Genomic DNA, 19,383 nt, shown 5'->3' on the forward strand with positions numbered 1-19,383 from the left:
GAGAACACATGGATACAGGGAGGGGAACATCACACACAGGGGCCTGTCAGGGGCTGGGGGACTAGGGGAGGGATAGCATTAGGAGAAATACCTAATGTTGATGATAGGTTGATGGGTGCAGCAAACCACCATGGCACATGTATACCTATGTAACAAACCTGTACGTTCTGCACATGTACTCCAGAACTTAAAGTATAATACAAAATAAAAATAAAAAATAAAATAAAATAAAAGGCTGTTTATAAAAAAATACAAAGAATCTATTAAACAAAAAGTTTTTTATTTCAAAAGATAAAAAAAATTGAGGCCAAGTGCAGTGGCTCATGCTTATAATCCCAGCACTTTGGGAAGCTGAGGTGGGCAGATACTAATGATATTAATCATCCATAAAAAAGAACAAAATCATATCTTTTGCAGTAACATGGATGGAACTGGAGGCCATTATCTTAAATGAAATAACTTAGAAAGTCAAATATCACATGATCTCACTTATAAATAGGAGCTAAATAATGTTTATACATGGACATAGAGTGTGGAATAATAAACATTGGAGACTCAGAGGTGTGGGAGGTGGGAGGGGTGTGAGGGATGAGAAAATGCTTAATGGATACAATGTATACTATTTGGGTGATAGTTATACCAAAAGCTCAGACTTCACCACTACACAATATATCCATGTATAAAAAATGCACTTGTACATTTTTTATACATGGATAAATTTATACAAATAAAAAATAATAAAATAACATAGCCACGATAGGGAAGAGGAGAATTAGCTGCCTAAGGTTAGGTATATTTATCCTGAATGTAGGGGTTTTTTCGAAGAGTAAAATGAAACTTTTCCAGTGAGACTGGGTAGATGAGTTTATTGGCAAAAAAGTGGTTGAAGAGATGTACCACAAGGTCTAGGCTGGTTAGAAAATAAAATGAGGCCAGAAGGGACTAACAGATAGTGAAAAAGGTGATGTGATGGTGGCTTTAAAATATGTATTTAAAGTCTTTGGTATTCCTCCATTTAAAGCTAGAGCCTACTAACTCTATGAGCTCTATGAGGACACTCAGTCAACCTTATGGAGTGATTCACATGGCATATCTGAAGGCTCCTATCAACAACCACCAAAGCAAATGAGCCATTTTGGAAGTGGATCCTTAAACCCCAATCAAGCCTTCTGATAACTGCAGCTCTGGCTGATATCTTGAGTACAACCTCATGAGAGATGAGTAGAATCATCCAGCTAAACCACTTCAGAACTCTTGACCCACAGAAACTGTGAGACAATACATGCTTGTTTTTTATATTGCTAAATTTGGGGTAAAGTGTTGTGCATCCAAAGATAGCTAATATAGACATTAAGATCTAGAGAGCCCAAGGAAAACAATAAAATGTGTGGGTCAAAGAGCTCAAGGGAAAATAGTTGAAGTCTGAAAAAATTATGTTTGAATTTAAAATTTCAGAGGTAATGTAGTTTTCTTAGCGATAACAGAGTCAAAACTATGGCCATTTTTGCGGATAGCTGAGGTGAAGTGAAAATAAAAGTCAGTGGAGAGGAGGATTTCATGTGTCCACAAGAATACTTTGTTGCCCAGGATCACCAAATACCATTAAATAAGAGCCCTTACATGATCCTAGGATGTCAGAGCTAGAAATAACATACCATTGTTAAATTATGTAGTCCGTATAAGTGGACTTGATTTGTTTCTCAATATGTGGCCCAAGGAATATCCATATTAGAAACACCTGGGGTACTCTTCAGACATGCCCCTACATCAGAACAAATAAATACCAATATCCAAGGGTGGGATCCAGGAATTCTCATTTTATCAAATTATCCAGGTGATTCCCAAATACACTAACTTTTGAAACATCTGGTCTGGCTCAGCTCCTTCAAGATTCTGCCTTTAGAGGCCAAGATTTTATTTTGATGCTAATACTTTCCATTATACAAAGCTGCCTTTTGTGCCCAAAGCAATTAGTGGCAATTGATAAACTTACAATAATAAATCAAGGAATATTTAAGAATAAATAACCTAAAAGAAAATCCAAATTCTTTATATAGATCTGGTTCCTGCCAGACTCTTCTATCACTTTCTGCCTTACTTATGGTGCTCCAGTAAGTTTATTCTCACCTCACGGTCTTTGCATTAGTTGTTCCTTCTGCTTGGAGTGCTCAAATATTAACATGAGTAGACTCACGTTTTACTCAAGACTGCTGAAACACCTGCTCCTTCAAGAGGTATTCCCAATCTAAAGTAACTTTCACCCCAAACCAGAGACTAAATACTATAGTCACTCTCTGTAGTATTTATCAGCATTTAAAATAATCTTAATTTATTTGCTGTCTTAGTCAAAATATACTTAAGCTCCCTGGGACCAGGGATTGTGTCTGTGTTGTTCATTGCCTCAAGCCCAGTATATATTTTTTCTGACTTTTTAAATATTTCTGCCACTAATTGGGACATCACATAGACATATTCTGAGAATTACACTTCTTTTTATTCTCATACACGATAGTTCCATGTCCTATAGATCATTCTTACGCAAAGTCAAAGCATTTAGTTGACAAAAACATGCCAGTCATCAGCTTCCACATTTGCGGATAAGGTCATAAAAGCATTGAATGCATTCCATTGATTTATTCTTGATTGTTCATATAGGAAAAGATGAGTGTAAGTAAATTATGAATTTTTTTCTATTTTTGGATTGAAAAAGTTAATATTGTTTTTATTTATTTACTTTTTAAAAAACTTTTATTTTAGGTTCTTGGGTACATGTGCAGGTTTGTTATATAGGTAAAATTGTGTTATAGGGGTTTGTTGTACAGATTATTTCATCACCCAGGTACTAAGCCTAGCACCAAATAGTTATTTTTTCTGACCCTCTCCCTCCTCCCACCCTCTACCCTCAAGTGGGCCCCAATGTCTGTTGTTCCCCTCTTTGTGTTCACATGCTCTCATCATTTGGCTCCCGCTTATAAGTGAGAGCATGTGATATTTGGTTTTCTGTTCCTGCATTAGTCTAAAATAAAGGCCTCCAGCTCCATCTATGTTGCTTCAAAGGACATGATATCATTCTTTTTTTGGCTGTGTAGTATTTCATGGCATATATGTACCACATTTTCTTTACCCAGTCTATAGTGATTGGGCATTTACGTTGATTCCATGTCTGTTATTGGGAATAGTGCTGCAATAAACATATGTGTGTATGTGTCTTCATGATAGAACCATTTACATTCTTTTGTGTATTTACTCGGTAATGGGATTGCTCAGTTGAATGGTATTTCTGTTTCTAGCTCTTTGAGGAATTGCCACACTGCTTTCTATAATCGTTGAACTAATTTACACTCCCACCAACAGTGTATTAGTGTTCCCTTTTCTCTGCAACCTCACCAGCATCTGTTATTTTTTTGACTTTTTAATAATAGCCATTCTGACTGGTGTGAGATGGTATCTCATTGTGATGTTGATTTGCATTTCTCTAATGATCACTGATATTTAACTTTTTTTCATATGCTTGTTGGCCGCATGTATATCTCCTTTTGAGAAGTGTCTGTTCATGTCCTTTGCCCACTTTTTAATGGGGTTGTTTGATTTTCTTGTAAATTTGTTTAAATTCCTTACAGAAGCTGGATATTATTTTCTCCCATTCTGTAGGCTATCTGTTTATTGATGGTTTCTTTTGCTGTGCAGAAGCTCTTTAGTTTAATTAGATACCATTTGTCAGTTTTTGCTTTTGTTGCAATGATTTTGGTGTCTTTGTCATGAAATCTTTGCTAGTTCCTGTGTCCAGAATGGCATTGCCTAGGTTGTCTTTCAGGGTTTTTATAGTTTTGAGTTTTACATTTAAGTCTTTAATCTATCTTGAGTTAATTTTTTATTATAGCATAAGGAAGGGGTCCAGTTTCAGTCTTCTGCCTATGGCTCGCCAGTTTTCCCAGCACCATTTATTAAACAGGGAGTCCATTATTGGGTATATACCCAAAGGAATATAAGTCATTCTACTATAAAGACACATGCATGGGTCTGTTCATTACAGCACTATTCTCACTAGCAAAGACATTGACTCAACCTAAATGCCCATCAACAGTAGACTGGATAAAGAAAATGTGATACATATATACCATGGAATACTATGCAGCCATCAAAAACATAAAAAAGAATAAGATCATATCCTTGGCAGCACCATGGGTAGAGCTGGAAGCCATTATCCTCAGTGAACTAGTGCAGGAACAGAAAACCAAATACTGCAGGTTCTGACTTATAAGTGGGAACTAAATGGTGAGTATGCATAGACATAAAGATGGAAACAATAGACACTGGGGCCTACTTGACGGTGGAAGGTGGAAGGAATGTGAGGATTGAAAAACTACCTATCAAGTGCTATGCTTATTACCTGGGTGAGGAAATAATCTGTATGTCAAACCCACTTGACATGCAATTTTCCTGTATAACAAACCGGCACATGTACCCAAACCCAAAATAAAAGTTAAAGTTGGAAAAGAAGCAACAACAACAACTACAACAACAAAACATGGGTGTTCTTGAAATTCCTGAAATTTTTGGGAAATAAGATTGTTACAAATTTATTCTAAGCTTATTCACAATTTTAAGACTTTTCTTATTTGCCTGTTGATTATTGTGAAATAAACCTGACTGATATTAAAATCAATAAAAAGTGTGCATCAATCAGTTATGAACAAAGTTAGCTTGACAAATCTAGGTATACCATTTATTTAATATGCAGAAATGTTAAATTTGGATGAAATTATTGACAAATACACAGAGGTTAAGGCTCAAAAACAGAAACTGTAATATTATTATTCATTCCTGTGGCAGACCACTATGTAGATATAAGTATTTTTCCTTTGAAAAATACATTAATGCAATTAAAACACCTTGATCCATTTTTTTCCTTTTTTGGTTCTGTACTATTTATTTTGCATTTTATTTTTATATTGGCATATATATGTATGTATATGTTTATATTAAGTTCAATAAAAGAAAATAGTCACTCAATGTTTCTTTTGTAGCCAGTATTATTAGTTTCATTTCATCATTATTTCTTAAAATAATTTTGTCATTTACAGGACAGTTCTGTTAAAAAGGATCTGTTTTGGGTATGAAATGTGATAGGTATCAACTAATGCCTAGTATATAGTTCGCACTTAATAAATATTTGTTGATTGAATGAATGAATACATGAATTAATATTGGGACTGTTAATGGGCATATTATGAGCATCTTCTTTCCTCAGAATCCTTCAGGGAGGCCTACAGCAGACCTTGCTCCTGTTGTGAATATTGCAATATACCCTTAGTATATTCTCCTGATAGCACCAAAATCATCCTTTAAAAATGTAAATTAGATGACATCACACCTTTGCTCAAAATCCTCCAATGATTTCCCATCTTATTCAGCATAAAATCCAAATTTATTTTGGCGGCACGAAAGCCCCTACACTGTGTTACTTCGCTACCTCTGAAATTATTGCTCCAGCCTCACTGGACTTTTTCATTGCTGTTCCTTCCGTATGCAACCCTCTTCTCTAAATTCCTCCAGGACTTTTATCAAATGAGCTTATCAGAGTCTTTCTCTCATTGATATAAACCAGTAAACTCCCATCTCATTCCCATACTGTTTTATTTTCCTTCATAGCATTTGTCTCTTTTTTAAAATTTATTATTTATTTTTATTTATTTATTTATTTTTTTGAGACGGAGTCTCGCTCTGTCGCCCAGGCTGGAGTGCAGTGGCGCGATCTCGGCTTACTGCAAGCTCCGCCTCCCGGGTTCACGCCAGTCTCCTGCCTCAGCCTCCCGAGTAGCTGGGACTGCAGGCGCCCGCTACTACGCCTGGCTAATTTTTTTTGTACTTTTAGTAGAGACGGAGTTTCACCGTGTTAGCCAGGATGGTCTCGATCTCCTGACCTCCTGATCCGCCCGTCTCGGCCTCCCAAAGTGCCGGGATTACAAGCGTGAGCCACCGCGCCGGCCTCATTTGTCTCTTTTACTCCTGTAATCATAAGCTCTGTGAGGAAGCCACCATATTTTGTCTATGCCCGGAACAACTGCCCGGCACAGAGTAAGCTCTCCGTGACTTAGTTTTAGAATGAATGAACTTACCCATGTTTCGCAGAGGTAATAAGTTGTTTTTCTTACTATATAATTAATTATTAAAGCAGCTACATTTGGGTATTAAGTCCTTATCTGGACATACCACATATGCCCGAAACAAAATAATTAAAAGTTCCGCACCCAGGAAAATAACTCCCAACTGGACTATTGATAATGTTCTGGAAGGCTTTATCTGGGACCGGGAGGGTCAACCACAGGGGTGAACAGTTTCTCCAGAAGACAGCTGACCGAAACCGCAGCAGTTGCCAAGGCAGCTGGAGGAGGGCGGAGAAAAGGCGGTAACTGGCAGGCAAGGGGCGTAACGGGGTGGGGCTGTCGTAAGGGAAGCCTAGTCGAACTGATTTGTCCCTCTCTGCTCTCCGTCTGAAAACCTTGGCCGAAAGGGTTGTAGACATGGCGGCCATCAGGGTAAGCGAAAACGAACTTGCTTAATTTCTGTGGGTGCCGATAGCATCCCGGTAACTGTAAAAGGGATCCTACTAACTTCTGAAGGAGCCCTGAAACAAGGGGCAGGGTGGAGGTGGGTTTTGAGATAATTGCAATCTTTATCGTTTGAAGCCTCAAGACACCTGCCTTTCCCCATTAGGGTTTTATCAGCCTGGGACGCTGCTCCCTCAATCCCCTGTGGTTGTCGATTTACACAGTGGCACAGTACAAAACTGGGAAACGGCTGGGTGAAAATGGCTGGCCAGGCGACGAGCCGCAGTAGACGTTTCGGTCTTCAGCTGCAATAAAGAGAAAAATATATATATAAACTTGGCATTTGTCTCGGCGCACAGGGCAAGGCCTCATGACCCTATGGAAGGACTTTGTTGAAACATTTGGGGTGAAACTGACCAGGATAGAGAGGTCCCATAGTCTTTCAGCAGTGCGCTGGTTTACACATAGTGTTGTTGCTTTCTGCTCGAATAACCTGTTCCTTTCGAGTTTTACGCTTGGGAAAGGTGCCTTTACTTGGGAATCCGTGTACAGTGAGTGACTCAGCTGGCAGCTTGCTGCAGTTCCCTAAGTAGTGTTTAATAATGGTAGTCTACAGATATTTACGTAGCGGGTTTTAATTGTAAAATATTCTGTTAGGCTTGCAGGAGATACAGTATGAATAATTCAGTTCCGCTGAAGTTTTAAGTCGGCAGCGTCTACAGTTCTGGCTCTCATACTTCATCTGAGTTATTTGAACAACCTCCTACCTGAACTTGCCACCTCAAGCCTGGCTCTCATGTAATCTGTTTTCCTCTGTGTTGCCAGAGTACATCTACCAAAATGCAAATTTGATTTTTGCCTCCCCCCGCATTTAAAAAAATTTATGGGCATGTCATCATCTCCCCTCTGGGGTCAGGCCATACTCTTATGTCTAGAACATCTGATTTTACCTAGACTTTCCAGCCTCATCTCTTGTCACTCAGGAACCCTCCTCCTGTCGATACTGAGCTACTTGCTTGACCCCGCCATGCTTTTTTACGTGCTCTTTCTCTGGGCCTAAAGTGCCTTTTCCCATGCTTATCTAGTTGTATTTATAGTTCATTCATTCATTCAGCAGCTATTTGTGTACAGCCTCCCCATATGCAAAACACAAAAATGCCTTGTTTAATAGTGTCCTTGATCTCCCCAGTCTATTTTATTTTATTTTATTTTTTATTTTTTATTTTTGAGACGGAGTCTCTCTATGTCTCCCAGGCTTGAGTGCAGTGGCGCGATCTCAGCTCACTGCAACCTCCACCTCCCGGGTTCAGGCGATTCTCCTGCCTCAGTCTCCTGAGTAGCTGGGACTACAGGCGCATGCCAACCATGCCCGGCTAATTTTTTTTATTTTTATTTTTTAGTAGAGATGGGGTTTCACCATGTTGGTCACGCTGGTCTCGAACTCCTGACCTCGTGATTCCCCCCCCCCCCCCCCCGCCCCGGGCCTCCCAAAGTACTGGGATTACAGGCGTGAGTCACCGCACCCGGTCCTCGCCAGTCTATTTTAAATAACTCTTGTTTGTGCTCCCAGAGGACTCTGGGCACACTCTTAACCAAGCATTTATTCCACTGCACATATGGACTACTTACTTGTCTGTTCTAGCTACCTAAACTATAAGCTCCTTGAAGACAGTAATTATATTAACCTTTGTATCCGTAGTACCTAGCACAGGTCTGGTGTATATTAGGTAGTCAACATGTTCTACATGAATAAAGTGCCAGGCAATGAGGACAGAAGAGATTAAGTGGTGGAGATATAACACATATAACACAAATGACTGTGATTCAGAGTAAGGGGAGTTTCTTACCTCAAGAGAAGTACAAAGTGCTCTGACGCTCAAAAGGAGAGAGCTCACACTTGGTTTGAAGAGAGTAAAAAGAGGCTTCCTGGAGAAGGTGCAGAGACAGAAGGAATGGTCAGTGGCAAAAAGCAAACCAGAATAGTGTGTTTTCATTGAGAAGAAGAGAGTTGAACAGTCCTTTGATTTCACCATTAATAAGTTGCTGCTGTTATCATTTATTAAGTGCTTACTCCAGGCCAGGCACTATGCTAAAACACGTTACATGTGTTAATTCACTAATTCTCAAGACAACTTTATGTGGTGGGTATTATTACCATTTTACACATGAAAATTAAGGTTTAGAGAAGTCAGATTATTCAAAACCATGCTAATAAGAGCTGAAGTGAGCTAAAGAGATAAATAGAGTGGTAGAGGAATAACCAAGATTGTATGGGGTTAAGAAAAGAATAAGGGATGGAGAACTGGCATTCATTTAGCACCCACTTTGGCCAGATGATTTACATATATTATTTTAGTTTAATCCTCTTGATGACCCTAAGAAATGGGTAATATATCCATTTTACAGATGGAAAAACGGAGGCTTAGAAAAACTGCTTGCTCCAGGTCATACAACCACTAAGTGGAAGAACTAGGTTCAAACAGTATATTTATCTCCAAAGTCTTTCCACTCCTCCTTGCTTCCTCTGGAAAGGAGTTATACATTACTCTTTAGAGAAGTTTGGTGGTGAAAAGAAGGAACAAAATCTTGGAATGAGGGTAGCAAATTCCAGAAAAGGTGTCTTTTAATTAAAAAAAAAAAAACTAAAAACAAAACAGGAGACAGAAGACTTGAGCTACTTTGGAGACAAGGGAAAATGTACCAGGAGGTATCTAGAGGGAAAGATATTAGTATTTACAGCTATTGTGTTATTGAATATTGACTACGTGCTAGGAATTTTGCTAAGCACTTTATGTGGATTCTCTCATTTATGTTTCACATTGGCCCTATGAGTAGGAATTTATATTAATCACTTTTTACAGGTAGGGAAACAGAAGCTTAAAAAGGTCAAGTAACTCCAAGGTCACACAGGAGTAAAGTGGTAGAGCTGGATCTGAAATCACATGGTATGAGTCCTGAACCTGGACTCTTAACCATACTTTGTAAGAAAGTGGTAAAATCAAGAGAACAAGTGGAGGGATTAACCTTGCAAAGAGGAGACACACTTTGCTTCAAAGGCCAGAGTTGGTCGAGATAGAAGGTGAAGATACCAAGTGATTTTGAAGAACGGAGGAGGTAGAGGAGGGAGCTCACATTGGAGGTCTGTATCTTCTGGGTGGAAGGTCATCTGCTGAGAGGAAAATATGCCTTTAGGAGTTTAAGAATGGGATAGGCTTGGAAAAGGTGCTTTAGGAAATTCAGTAAAGTATCAGTAGACATTGAATAAAATATTAATAATTGCTGAGAAGTGAGGGCCTGGCTAATGTTGGCTCTAGTAGTGACTTTCTCCAGCAGTGCTCACAGCATAGGAGGGGAAGAGGAGACAGTGGGGTTGCTCAAATGCTGAGTGTTGTCAAAGTGAGAATGATAGAAGATCTAGGGAATTTATCCAAATAGTCATCCACTGTGGATAAGGAGACAAAGAAGAAGATTGAAGTGATGGACTAGGGTACTAGAAGATTTATGGCCATAGTGAGAAAGAAGAACTAGTTCAAAAAGAGTAGGAGAGTTGAAAGAGCATTCTATTTTAATGAGGGAAATTTCAAGCATTTAGGATCTTGAAGGTGAAACGATTTCTAATAATTGCAAAGTAGGGTAACTGTGTTAGAAATGGCTAAGATTTGTGGAGATCATGGTGCTTGAGAAGCAAGGACTGTGCTGATCTCTCGGGTCTTCTGGAATCGGGGAATTGCTGGGGGTCTGGCCTTCAATTAAGTGGATTGGGAGGAATGTATAATAGTAGTGTCAAATAAAAGCCAAGTTTCATTTAATGCCAGAGGTTGAGAGTGAGTTTGAGGACAATTTGGGTATTGGCAGATAATTTGTTTTTAATGAATACTTAAAATCAAAATTTGTCTATGATTTATTGAGGACTTACTGTGTATCAGGTACTGCGCTAAGCTGTTGATACTCATTATTTCATTTAATTCTCACTAAAAGTCTTCTAAGGTAGGTAACTTTACCTGTAAGAACTGAAATAGATCAGTAAGGAAATCGAAACTGTAATGATAGGAGGTTGCACTCAGAGAAAAACTTGCTGAATTTATGATTTTAGCTATTAAGACGTTCTAGGGAATGGTAAATTCAAGATGTCCCCAGGGAATAGGTAGCTATAAGACCCTCTGGGTTTATGTATTTTTTTTTCTTTTTTTCCCCAGTTTATTGAGGTATAACTGATAAATAAAGTGGTTTGATTTTAAGGTGTGCAGTGTGATGATTTGATATACATATATTTTGTGGAATGATTACCAGAATCAAATTAGTTTATATGTATCACTTCACCATGCTGTGTATTATATCCCTTGAACTTACCTGTCATTGAAAGTTTGTGCCCTTTGGCCAACCTCCCAACCTCTCGCCTTTCCTTTACCTTTGCCTGTGGGAACCAGCATTCTATTCTCTAGTTCAGTGAGTTCAACTTCTCAAAATTCCACGTACAAATAAAATCAGGCAGAGTTTGTCTTTCTCTGTCTGACTTACTTTACTCAGCATAATACCCTTGAGGGTTATCCATGTTGTTGTAAATGACAGGATTTCTTTCTTTTTTTTATGGTTGAATGATAACCCGTTGTGTGTGTGTGTGTGTGTGTGTGTGTGTGTGTGTGTGTGTGTATGTATACCACAGTTTCTTCATCCGTTGATCTGTTGGCAGACACTTCGATTAGACACTTAGGTTGTTTTCATGTTTTGGCTGTTGTGAATAATACTGCAGTGAATACGGGAGTGCAGATATCTTTGCAATTGCTGATTTCATTTGCTTTGGTTGTACACCTACTTTGGCTATTCAGAGTCTTTTGTGATTCCATACAAATTTTGCAATTGTTTATTTTTTCTATGTCTGTGAAAAATGCCACTAGAATTGAATCTGTGGATTGCTTTGGGTAGTATGGATATTTTAACAACATTAATTCTTCCAATTCATGAACATAGGATATCTTGCCATTCATTTGTATCTTCAATTTTTTCCATTATGGTTTGATAGTTTTCAATATACAGCTCTTTGACCTCTTGGGTTAAGTTTATTCTTAAGTGTTTTATTCTTTCTGATGCTATTTTAAATGGGATTGCTTTCTTTCTTTCTTTTTTGGGTAGATCATCTTCGATAGTGTATAGAAATGTAACTGCTTTTTTGTATGTTGACTTTGTATGCTGCAGTACCCTGAGTTTATTTATTAGTTCTAACAGTTTTTTGGTGGCGTATTTAAGATCATCTATGTATAATATCATGTAATCTGGGAGAAGAGACAATTTTACTTCTTCTTTTCCAATTTGTATGTCTTTCATTTCTTTCTCTTGCCTGATTGCTTTGACTAGAACTTCCAGTGCTATGTTAAATAAAAGTGGCAAGAGACTTGTTCCTGATCTTAGAGGAAAAGCTTTTAGCTTTTCACCATTGGGTATGATATTAGTTGTGGCCTTATCATATATGGCTTTTATTATGTTGAGGTACATATCTTCGATAATTAATTTGTTGAGAGTTTTTATCACAAAAGGATGTTGAATTTTGCCAAATGCTTTTTCCACATTCATTGAAATGATCATGTTGTTTTTGTCTTTCATTCTATTAATGTGGTGTATCATGTTTATTGATTTGGATATGTTGAACCATCCTTGCATCTCTGGGATAAAACTTACTGATCATGGTGAATGAGCCTTTTACTTTTATTTATTTATTTACTTTTTTTTTCAACTTCTATTTTAGGTTCAGGTGTACATGTGAAGATTTGTTACACAGGTAAACTCGTATCATGGGCATTTGTTGTGCAGATTATTTCATCACCCAGCTGTTAAGCTCATTACCCAGTAGTTGTCTTTTCTGCTCCTCTCCTTGCTCCCACCCATTACCCTCAGGTGTCTGTGGTTTCCTTCTTTGTGTTTGTAAGTTCTCATCATTTAAGTTCTCATCATTTAGCTCCCACTTATAAGTAAGAACATGTGGTATTTGGTTTTCTGTTCCTGCGTTTACTTGCTAAGGATAATAGCCTACAGCTCCATCCATGTTCATGCAAAAGACATGATCTCATTTCTTTTTATGGCTGCATAGTATTCCATGGTGTATATGTACCAATTTTTTTAATCCAATCTGTTATTGGTGAACATTTGGGTTGATTCCATATCTTTGCTATTGTGAATAGTGCTGTCAAGCTACCCTTCTAAGTGGCTGTATCATTTTGCATTCCTACTAGCAATGAATGAGACTTCCCGTTTCTCCATGTTCTCCCCAGCATTTACCGTCGTCAATGTTTCAGATTTTCACCCTGCTAGTAGGTATACAGTGGTATCTCATTGTTGTTTTAATTTGTAATTCTCCAATGACATGCTGTTAAGCATCTTTTCATATGCTTATTTGCCATCTGTGTATCTTTGATGAAGTATCTGTTCGGATATTTTGCCCATTTAAAAAAAAAAATTTAATAGATTTTTAGGAACAGGTGGTTTTAGGTTAAATGGGTGAGTTCTTTAGTGGTGATTTCTGAGATTTTGGTGCACCTGTCACCTGAGCAGTTTACACTGTCTCCAATGTGCAGTATTTTGTCCCTTACCCCCTCCCAGTATTCCCAAGTCCCCAAAGTGCATTATCTTACTTTTATGCCTTTGCATCCTCATAGCTTAGCCCCCACTTATTAGTGAAAACATGATAGTTGGTTTTCAATACCTGAGTTACTTCACTTGGAATAATGTTCTCCAACTTCATCTGGGTTGCTGCAAATGCCATTATTTTCTTCCTTTTTATGTCTGAGTACTATTCCATGTTGTATACATACCACATTTTCTTGATCCACTCATTGGTTGATGGACATTTGGGTTGGTTACATATTTTTACAATTGTAAATTGTGCTGCTGTAAACATGCATGTGCAAGTGACTTTTTTATATAATGACTTTTTTTCTTTGGGTAAATACCCAGTAGTGGGGTTGCTGGATCAAATAGTAGTTCTACTTTTAGTTCTTTAAGGAATCTCCATACTGTTTTCCATAGTGATTGTACTAGCTTACATTCTCACCAGCAGTGTAAAAGTGTTCCCTTTTCACCACATCCACACCAACATCTATTATTTTTTTATTTTTAATTATGGCCATTCTTGCAGGAGTGAGATGGTATCGTATTGCGGTTTTAATTTCCGTTTCCCTGATAATTAGTGATGTTAAGCATTTTTTCATATGTTTGTTGGACATTTGCATATTTTGAGAATTGTCTATTCATGACCTTCGCCTACTTTTTGATGCAAATTATTTGTTCTTTTCTTGATTTGTTTGAGTTCCTTGTAGATACTGGATATTAGTCCTTTGTCAGATGCATAGTTTGTGAGTATTTTCTCCCACTCTGTTGGTTGTCTGTTTTCTCTGCTATTTTGTTTGCTGTGTAGAAACTTTTTAGTTTAATTAGGTCCCATCTATTTATTTTTGTTTTTGTTGAATTTGCTTTTGGGTTCTTGGTCATGAACTACTCTTTGCCTAAGCCAATGTCTAGAAGAGTTTTTCTGATGTTATCTTCTGGAATTTTTATGGTTTCAGGTCTTAGATTTAAGTCTTTGATCCATGTTGAGTTGATTTTTGTATAAGGTGAGAGATAAGGATCCAGTTTAATTCTTCTACATGTGGCTTGCCAGTTATTCCAACATGATTTGTTGAACAGGGTGTGTGTGCTTTTCCCACTCTGTTTTTATTTGCTTTGCCTAAGATCAATTGGCTGTAAGTATTTGGCTTTATTTCTTGGTTCTCTACTGTGTTCCATTGGTCTACGTGCCTACTTTTATACCAGTACCATGTTTTGGTAACTGTAGCCTAGTTTGTAGTATAGTTTGAAGTTGGGTAATACGATGCCTTCAGATTTGTTCTTTTTGCTTAGTATTACTTCAGCTATGTGGGCTCTTTTTTGGTTCCATATGAATTTAAGGATTGTTTTCTTCTAGTTCTGTGGAGAATGATGATGATATTTTGATGTGAATTGTATTGAATCCATAGATCACTTTTGGCAGTATGGTCATTTTCACAATATTGATTGTACCCATCCATGAGCCTGGGATATGATTCCATTTGTTTGTGTCATCTATAATTTCTTTCAGTAGTGTTTTATAGTTTTCTTGTAGAGATCTTCCACCTCCTGAGGTTTTTTTGTTTGTTTATTTTTTTGTTTCTGTTTTGCAGCTGTCGTAAAAGGGATTGAATTATTGATTTGATTCTCAGCTTGATCATTGTTGGTGTATAGCAGTCCTACTGATTTGTGTACATTGATTTTGTAACCTGAGACTTTACTGAATTATTTGTTAGATCTAGGAGCTTTTTGGATGAGTTCTTAGACTTTTCTAGGTATACTATCATATCATTGGTGAACAGCAGTGGTTTGACTTCCTCTTTTCTGATTTGGGTGCCCTTTATTTCTTTCTCTTGTCTGATTTCTTTGGCTAGGACTTCCAGTATCATGTTGAATAGAAGTGGTGACAGTGGTTATCCTTGTGTTGTTTCAGGTCTCATTGGAATGCTTTCAATTTTTCCCCATTTAGTATGGTATTGGCTGTGGGTTTGTCATAAATGGCTTTTATTACCTTGAGATCTGTCCCTTCTATGCCAATTTTGCAGAAGGTTTTTATCATGAAGGGAGCCAGGAGTTTTTCAAATGCTTTTTCTGCTTCTGTTGAGGTGATCTTATGATCTTATGATTTTTAGTTTTAATTCCGTTTATGTGATGTATCACATTTATTGACCTGTGTATGTTAAACCATCCCTGCCTCCCTGGTATGAAACCCACTTGCTCATCTTTTTGATATGCTGTTTGGATTCAGTTAGCTAGTATTTTGTTGAGGATTTTTGCATCTATTTTCATCAGGGATATTGGTCTGTAGTTTTCTTTTTTTTTGTTATGTCCTTTCCTGGTTTTGGTATTTGGGTAATACTGGCTTCATAGAATGATCTAGGGAGGACTCCCTCTTTCTTTATTTTTTGTAATAGTTTCAGTAGGATTGGTACCAATTCTTCTTTGAATGTCTGATACAGTTTAGCTGTGAATCCATCTGGTCCTGGAATCTGTTTTTGTTGGCAATTTTTAAATTACTGTTTCGATTTCGCTATTGGTCTGTTCAGTTTCTGTTTCTTCCTTATTTAATCTAGGAGGATTGTGTATTTCCGGGAATGTATCCATCTATGCTAGGTTTTCTAGTTTGTGTGCACAAAGGTGTTCATAGTAGCCTTCAATGATCTTTTGCATTTCTGTGGTATCAGTTGTAATATCTCCCTTTTCATTTCTACGTGAGCTGATTTGGATATTCTCTCTTCTTTAATCTCTCTAATGGTCAATTAGTTTTCTTAATCGTTTCAAATAAACAGATCCTTGTTTTATTTATCTCTTGTATTTTTTTGTTTCAATTTTATTTGGTCCTGCTCTGATTTTGTTATTTCTTTTCTTCTAGCTTTAGGTTTAGTTTGACCTTGTTTCTCCAGTTCCTAGAGGTGTGATATTTGATTGTCAATATTTGGGCTCTTTCACACTTCTTGATGTAGGCATTTAATACCATGAACTTTCCTCTTAGCACTACTTTTGCTGTATCCCAGAGGTTTTGATAAGTTGTGTTACTGTTATTCAGGTCAAAGACTTTTTAAATTTCCATCTTGATTTCATTGTTGGCCCAAAGACCATTCATTAGTAGATTATTTAATTTACATGTATTTGTATAGTTTTGAGGGTTCCCTTTGGAGTTGATTTCAGTTTTATTCTACAGTGGTCTGCAAAGATGCTTAATATGATTTTGATTTTCTTAAATTTATTCAGAAGTGTTTTGTGTCCTATCATGTGGTCTGTCTTGGAGAATGTTCCATGTCCTGATGAAAAGAATGTATATTCTGCAGTTTTGGGGTAATAAGTTCTATAAATATCTAAGTCCATTTGTTCTAGGATGTAGTTTAAATCCATTGTTTCTTTGTTGACTTTCTGTCTTGATGACCTGTCTAGTGCTGTCAGTGTAGTATTGAAGTCCCCTACCCTACTATTATTGTGTTGCTGTCTATCTCATTTCTTAGGTCTAGTAGGAATTGTTTTATGAATTTTGGAGCTCCCGTGTTAGGTACATATGTGTTTAAGACTGTGATATTTTCCTGTTGGGGTAGTCCTCTTATCACTATATAATATCCCTCTTTGTCTTTTTAAACTGTTGTTATTTTAAAGTGTGTTTTGTCTGATATAAGAGTAGCTACTCCTGCTCACTTTTGGTGTCCATCTGCATGGACTATCTTTTTCTACCCCTTTACCTTAAGTATATGTGAGTCCTTATGTGTTAAGTGAGTCTCAGCAATTACTTGGTTGGTGGATTTTTATTCATTCTGCCATTCTTTATGTTTTAAGTGGAGCATTTAGGCCATTTACTATCAGCGTTAGTATTGAGATGTGAGGTACTGTTCTATTTATCATGCTAGTTGTTGCCTGAATACCTTTTTTTTAAATTGCATTATTGTTTTATAGGCCTTGTGAGATTTATGCTTTTAGTTGGTTGTATTTTGGTGTATTTTGAGGTTTTCTTTCAAGATTTAGAACTGCTTTTAGCAGTTCTTGTAGTGCTGGCTTGGTAGTGGCAAATTCTCAGCATTTTTTTTTTTTTTGTCTGAAAACGACTTTATCTCTCCTTTATTTATGAAGTTTAGGTTTGCTGGAAACAAAATTACTGGCTGACAATTATTTTATTTAAGGAGGTTAAAGATAGGACCCCAATTCCTTCTGGCTGTAAAGTTTCTGCTAGGAAATTTGCTGTTAGTCTGATAGGTTTTTCTTTATAGTTTACCTGATGCTTTTGTCTCACAGCTCTTAAGATTCTTTCCTTCACCTTGAGTTTAGATAACCCGATGACTGTGTGTCTAGGTGATGATCTTTTTTGTGATGAATTTCCCAGAGGTTCTTTGAGCTTCTTTTAGTTGGATGTTTAGATCTCTAGCAAGACCAGGGAATTTTTTCTCAATTATTCCTTCAAACGAGTTTTCCAAACTTTGAGATTTCTCTTCTTCCTCAGGAACACCAGTTATTCTTAGATTTGACCATTTAACATAATCCTCAGTTTATTGGAAGCTTTGTTCATTTTTTTGGATTACTTTTTCCTTGTCTTTTTCTGATTGGGTTAATTCGAAAGCCTTGTCTTCGAGCTCTGAAATTCTTTCTTCTAGTGGTTCTAGTCTATTTTTGAAAATTTCCACTGCATTTTATATTTCACTAAGCATGTCTTTCATTTCCAGAAGTTGTGATTGGTTTTTCTTTATGATACCTATTTCTATGGAAAAGGTTTCATTCATATCCTGTATTTTTTAAAAAAATTATCTAAGGTCTTTTTCACCTTTCTGTGGTATCTCCTTGAGTAGTTTAATAATCAGCCTTCTAAATTCTTTATCTGGCAATTCAGAGATTTCTTCTTGGTTTGGATCCACTGCTGGGGAGCTCGTGTGATTATTTGGGGGTGTTATAGAACCCTGTATTGTCATTACCAGAATTACTTTTCTGGTTTCTTCTCATTTGTGTAGACTATTTCTTAAAATTGTTCTTGAATCTTTTTTTGATTGGACTTCTTTTTTATTTTAAATTTCTTTTTTTCCTTCTTAAGGATCGGACTTTAATATTTATTTATTTATTTATTTATTTATTTATTTATTTATGAGATGGGATTTCACTCTTGTGGCCCAGGCTGGAGTGCAATGGCGTGGTCTCTGTTCACTGCAACCTCCGTCTCCCGGGTGTAAGTGATTCTCCTGCCTCAGCCTCCCGAGTAGCTGGGATTATAGGTGTGTGCCACCAAGCACGGCTAATTTTGTATTTTTATTAGAGATGGGATTTCACCATGTTGGCCAGGCTGGTCTCAAACTCCTGACCTCAGGTGATCCACCCGCCTCGGCCTCCCAAAGTGCTGGGATTACCGGCATGAGCCACCATGCCCGGCCCAGACTTTGATATTTATTTTAGCCTAATTTGGTTCTTTGTGCTTGTAGGGGTGAAGACTCTGTATGAGATCCTTAGTTATAAAGAGAGCCTTTGTGTGCTGGCTTTCCCTGATGCTGGTTGTGGTAGTTATGTTTGTGGTGTGTGGGTGAGTTCACTGTCTCCTATGGAGTTGGAATGGCAGGGATCTTTTGAAGGTTATCTCATTCTCTCATGGCATACAATTTATTTATTTACTTTATTTTTTCCATTGTTTTATTTACTAAATTGATGATTCAGTCTTCAGTCTAATAGGGAAAGTATCCCTGGATAGTCACCAGTTGTGGCTAAGATAGGGTTGGTGCAAAAGGAATTGAGGTTTTTGCCATCAATGGCAAAAACCTCAATTCCTTTTGCACCAACCTAATAATGCCCAACTGTGGGCCAAGGTCCCAACCTTGATGAGGGTTGCTGGGGGAGCTCTCAGATCTGCTGAGGTTTTATCAGAGTGAAGAGTGGGAGCTACCTCAGCTCCCCTGCCATGTCAGCAGGAAGGTTATTCACGTCATAGCCTCACTCCTGTCTTTGTGTTTCAGCTACTTGGATCATACAGGCACATCTTTTCATGTATAGGAATGTTGATCTTCCAGGTAGCGGGGAATTGTGACTCTGCCTCTCATGCTGGCCCGAACCTGGAGTGTGCTCCTCTTACGGGGATACACTCACCCTGGATTGTTCCAGCAAGCCTGTCTATACATTCCTCTAGGCTGCGTTCCTGTTGGGGAAGCCCCTGCTGTGTCTTCAGTGGAGTGCCGGGGGGTACAAGGTCCCCTTCTCCAAGACATTTTATGATCACAGAGGCTGCCTGCCTGTTGGGGTACAGGTGTAGACTTTCTCTACTGTGCCC

General features: G+C 37.7%; 1 protein-coding gene across 5 annotated transcripts in view; it reads left to right on the forward strand.

The window, feature by feature from the left end:
* Positions 1 to 6,429: 6,429 nt before the first annotated feature.
* APOOL (apolipoprotein O like) overlaps positions 6,430 to 19,383 on the forward strand; it is an 83,885-nt gene continuing 70,931 nt past the window's right edge. Inside the window, exons 1-2 of one of the 5 annotated variants that reach the window (XM_063804217.1) lie at positions 6,491 to 6,539; positions 12,292 to 12,324. Coding sequence is in view for 1 of the 5 variants with exons in the window: in XM_009439299.5 (XP_009437574.2) it covers positions 6,525 to 6,539 (15 nt within the window). In the remaining 4 variants the exon portion in view is untranslated. Of the gene's footprint in view, positions 6,540 to 12,291; positions 12,325 to 19,383 lie in introns of all 5 variants that reach the window. The other 4 variants (XM_063804216.1, XM_054676942.2, XM_009439299.5 and 1 more) reach the window with 4 other exon arrangements.

This window comes from Pan troglodytes, chromosome X (assembly GCF_028858775.2).
Source record: "Pan troglodytes isolate AG18354 chromosome X, NHGRI_mPanTro3-v2.0_pri, whole genome shotgun sequence".
Taxonomy (NCBI): Eukaryota; Metazoa; Chordata; class Mammalia; order Primates; family Hominidae; genus Pan; species Pan troglodytes.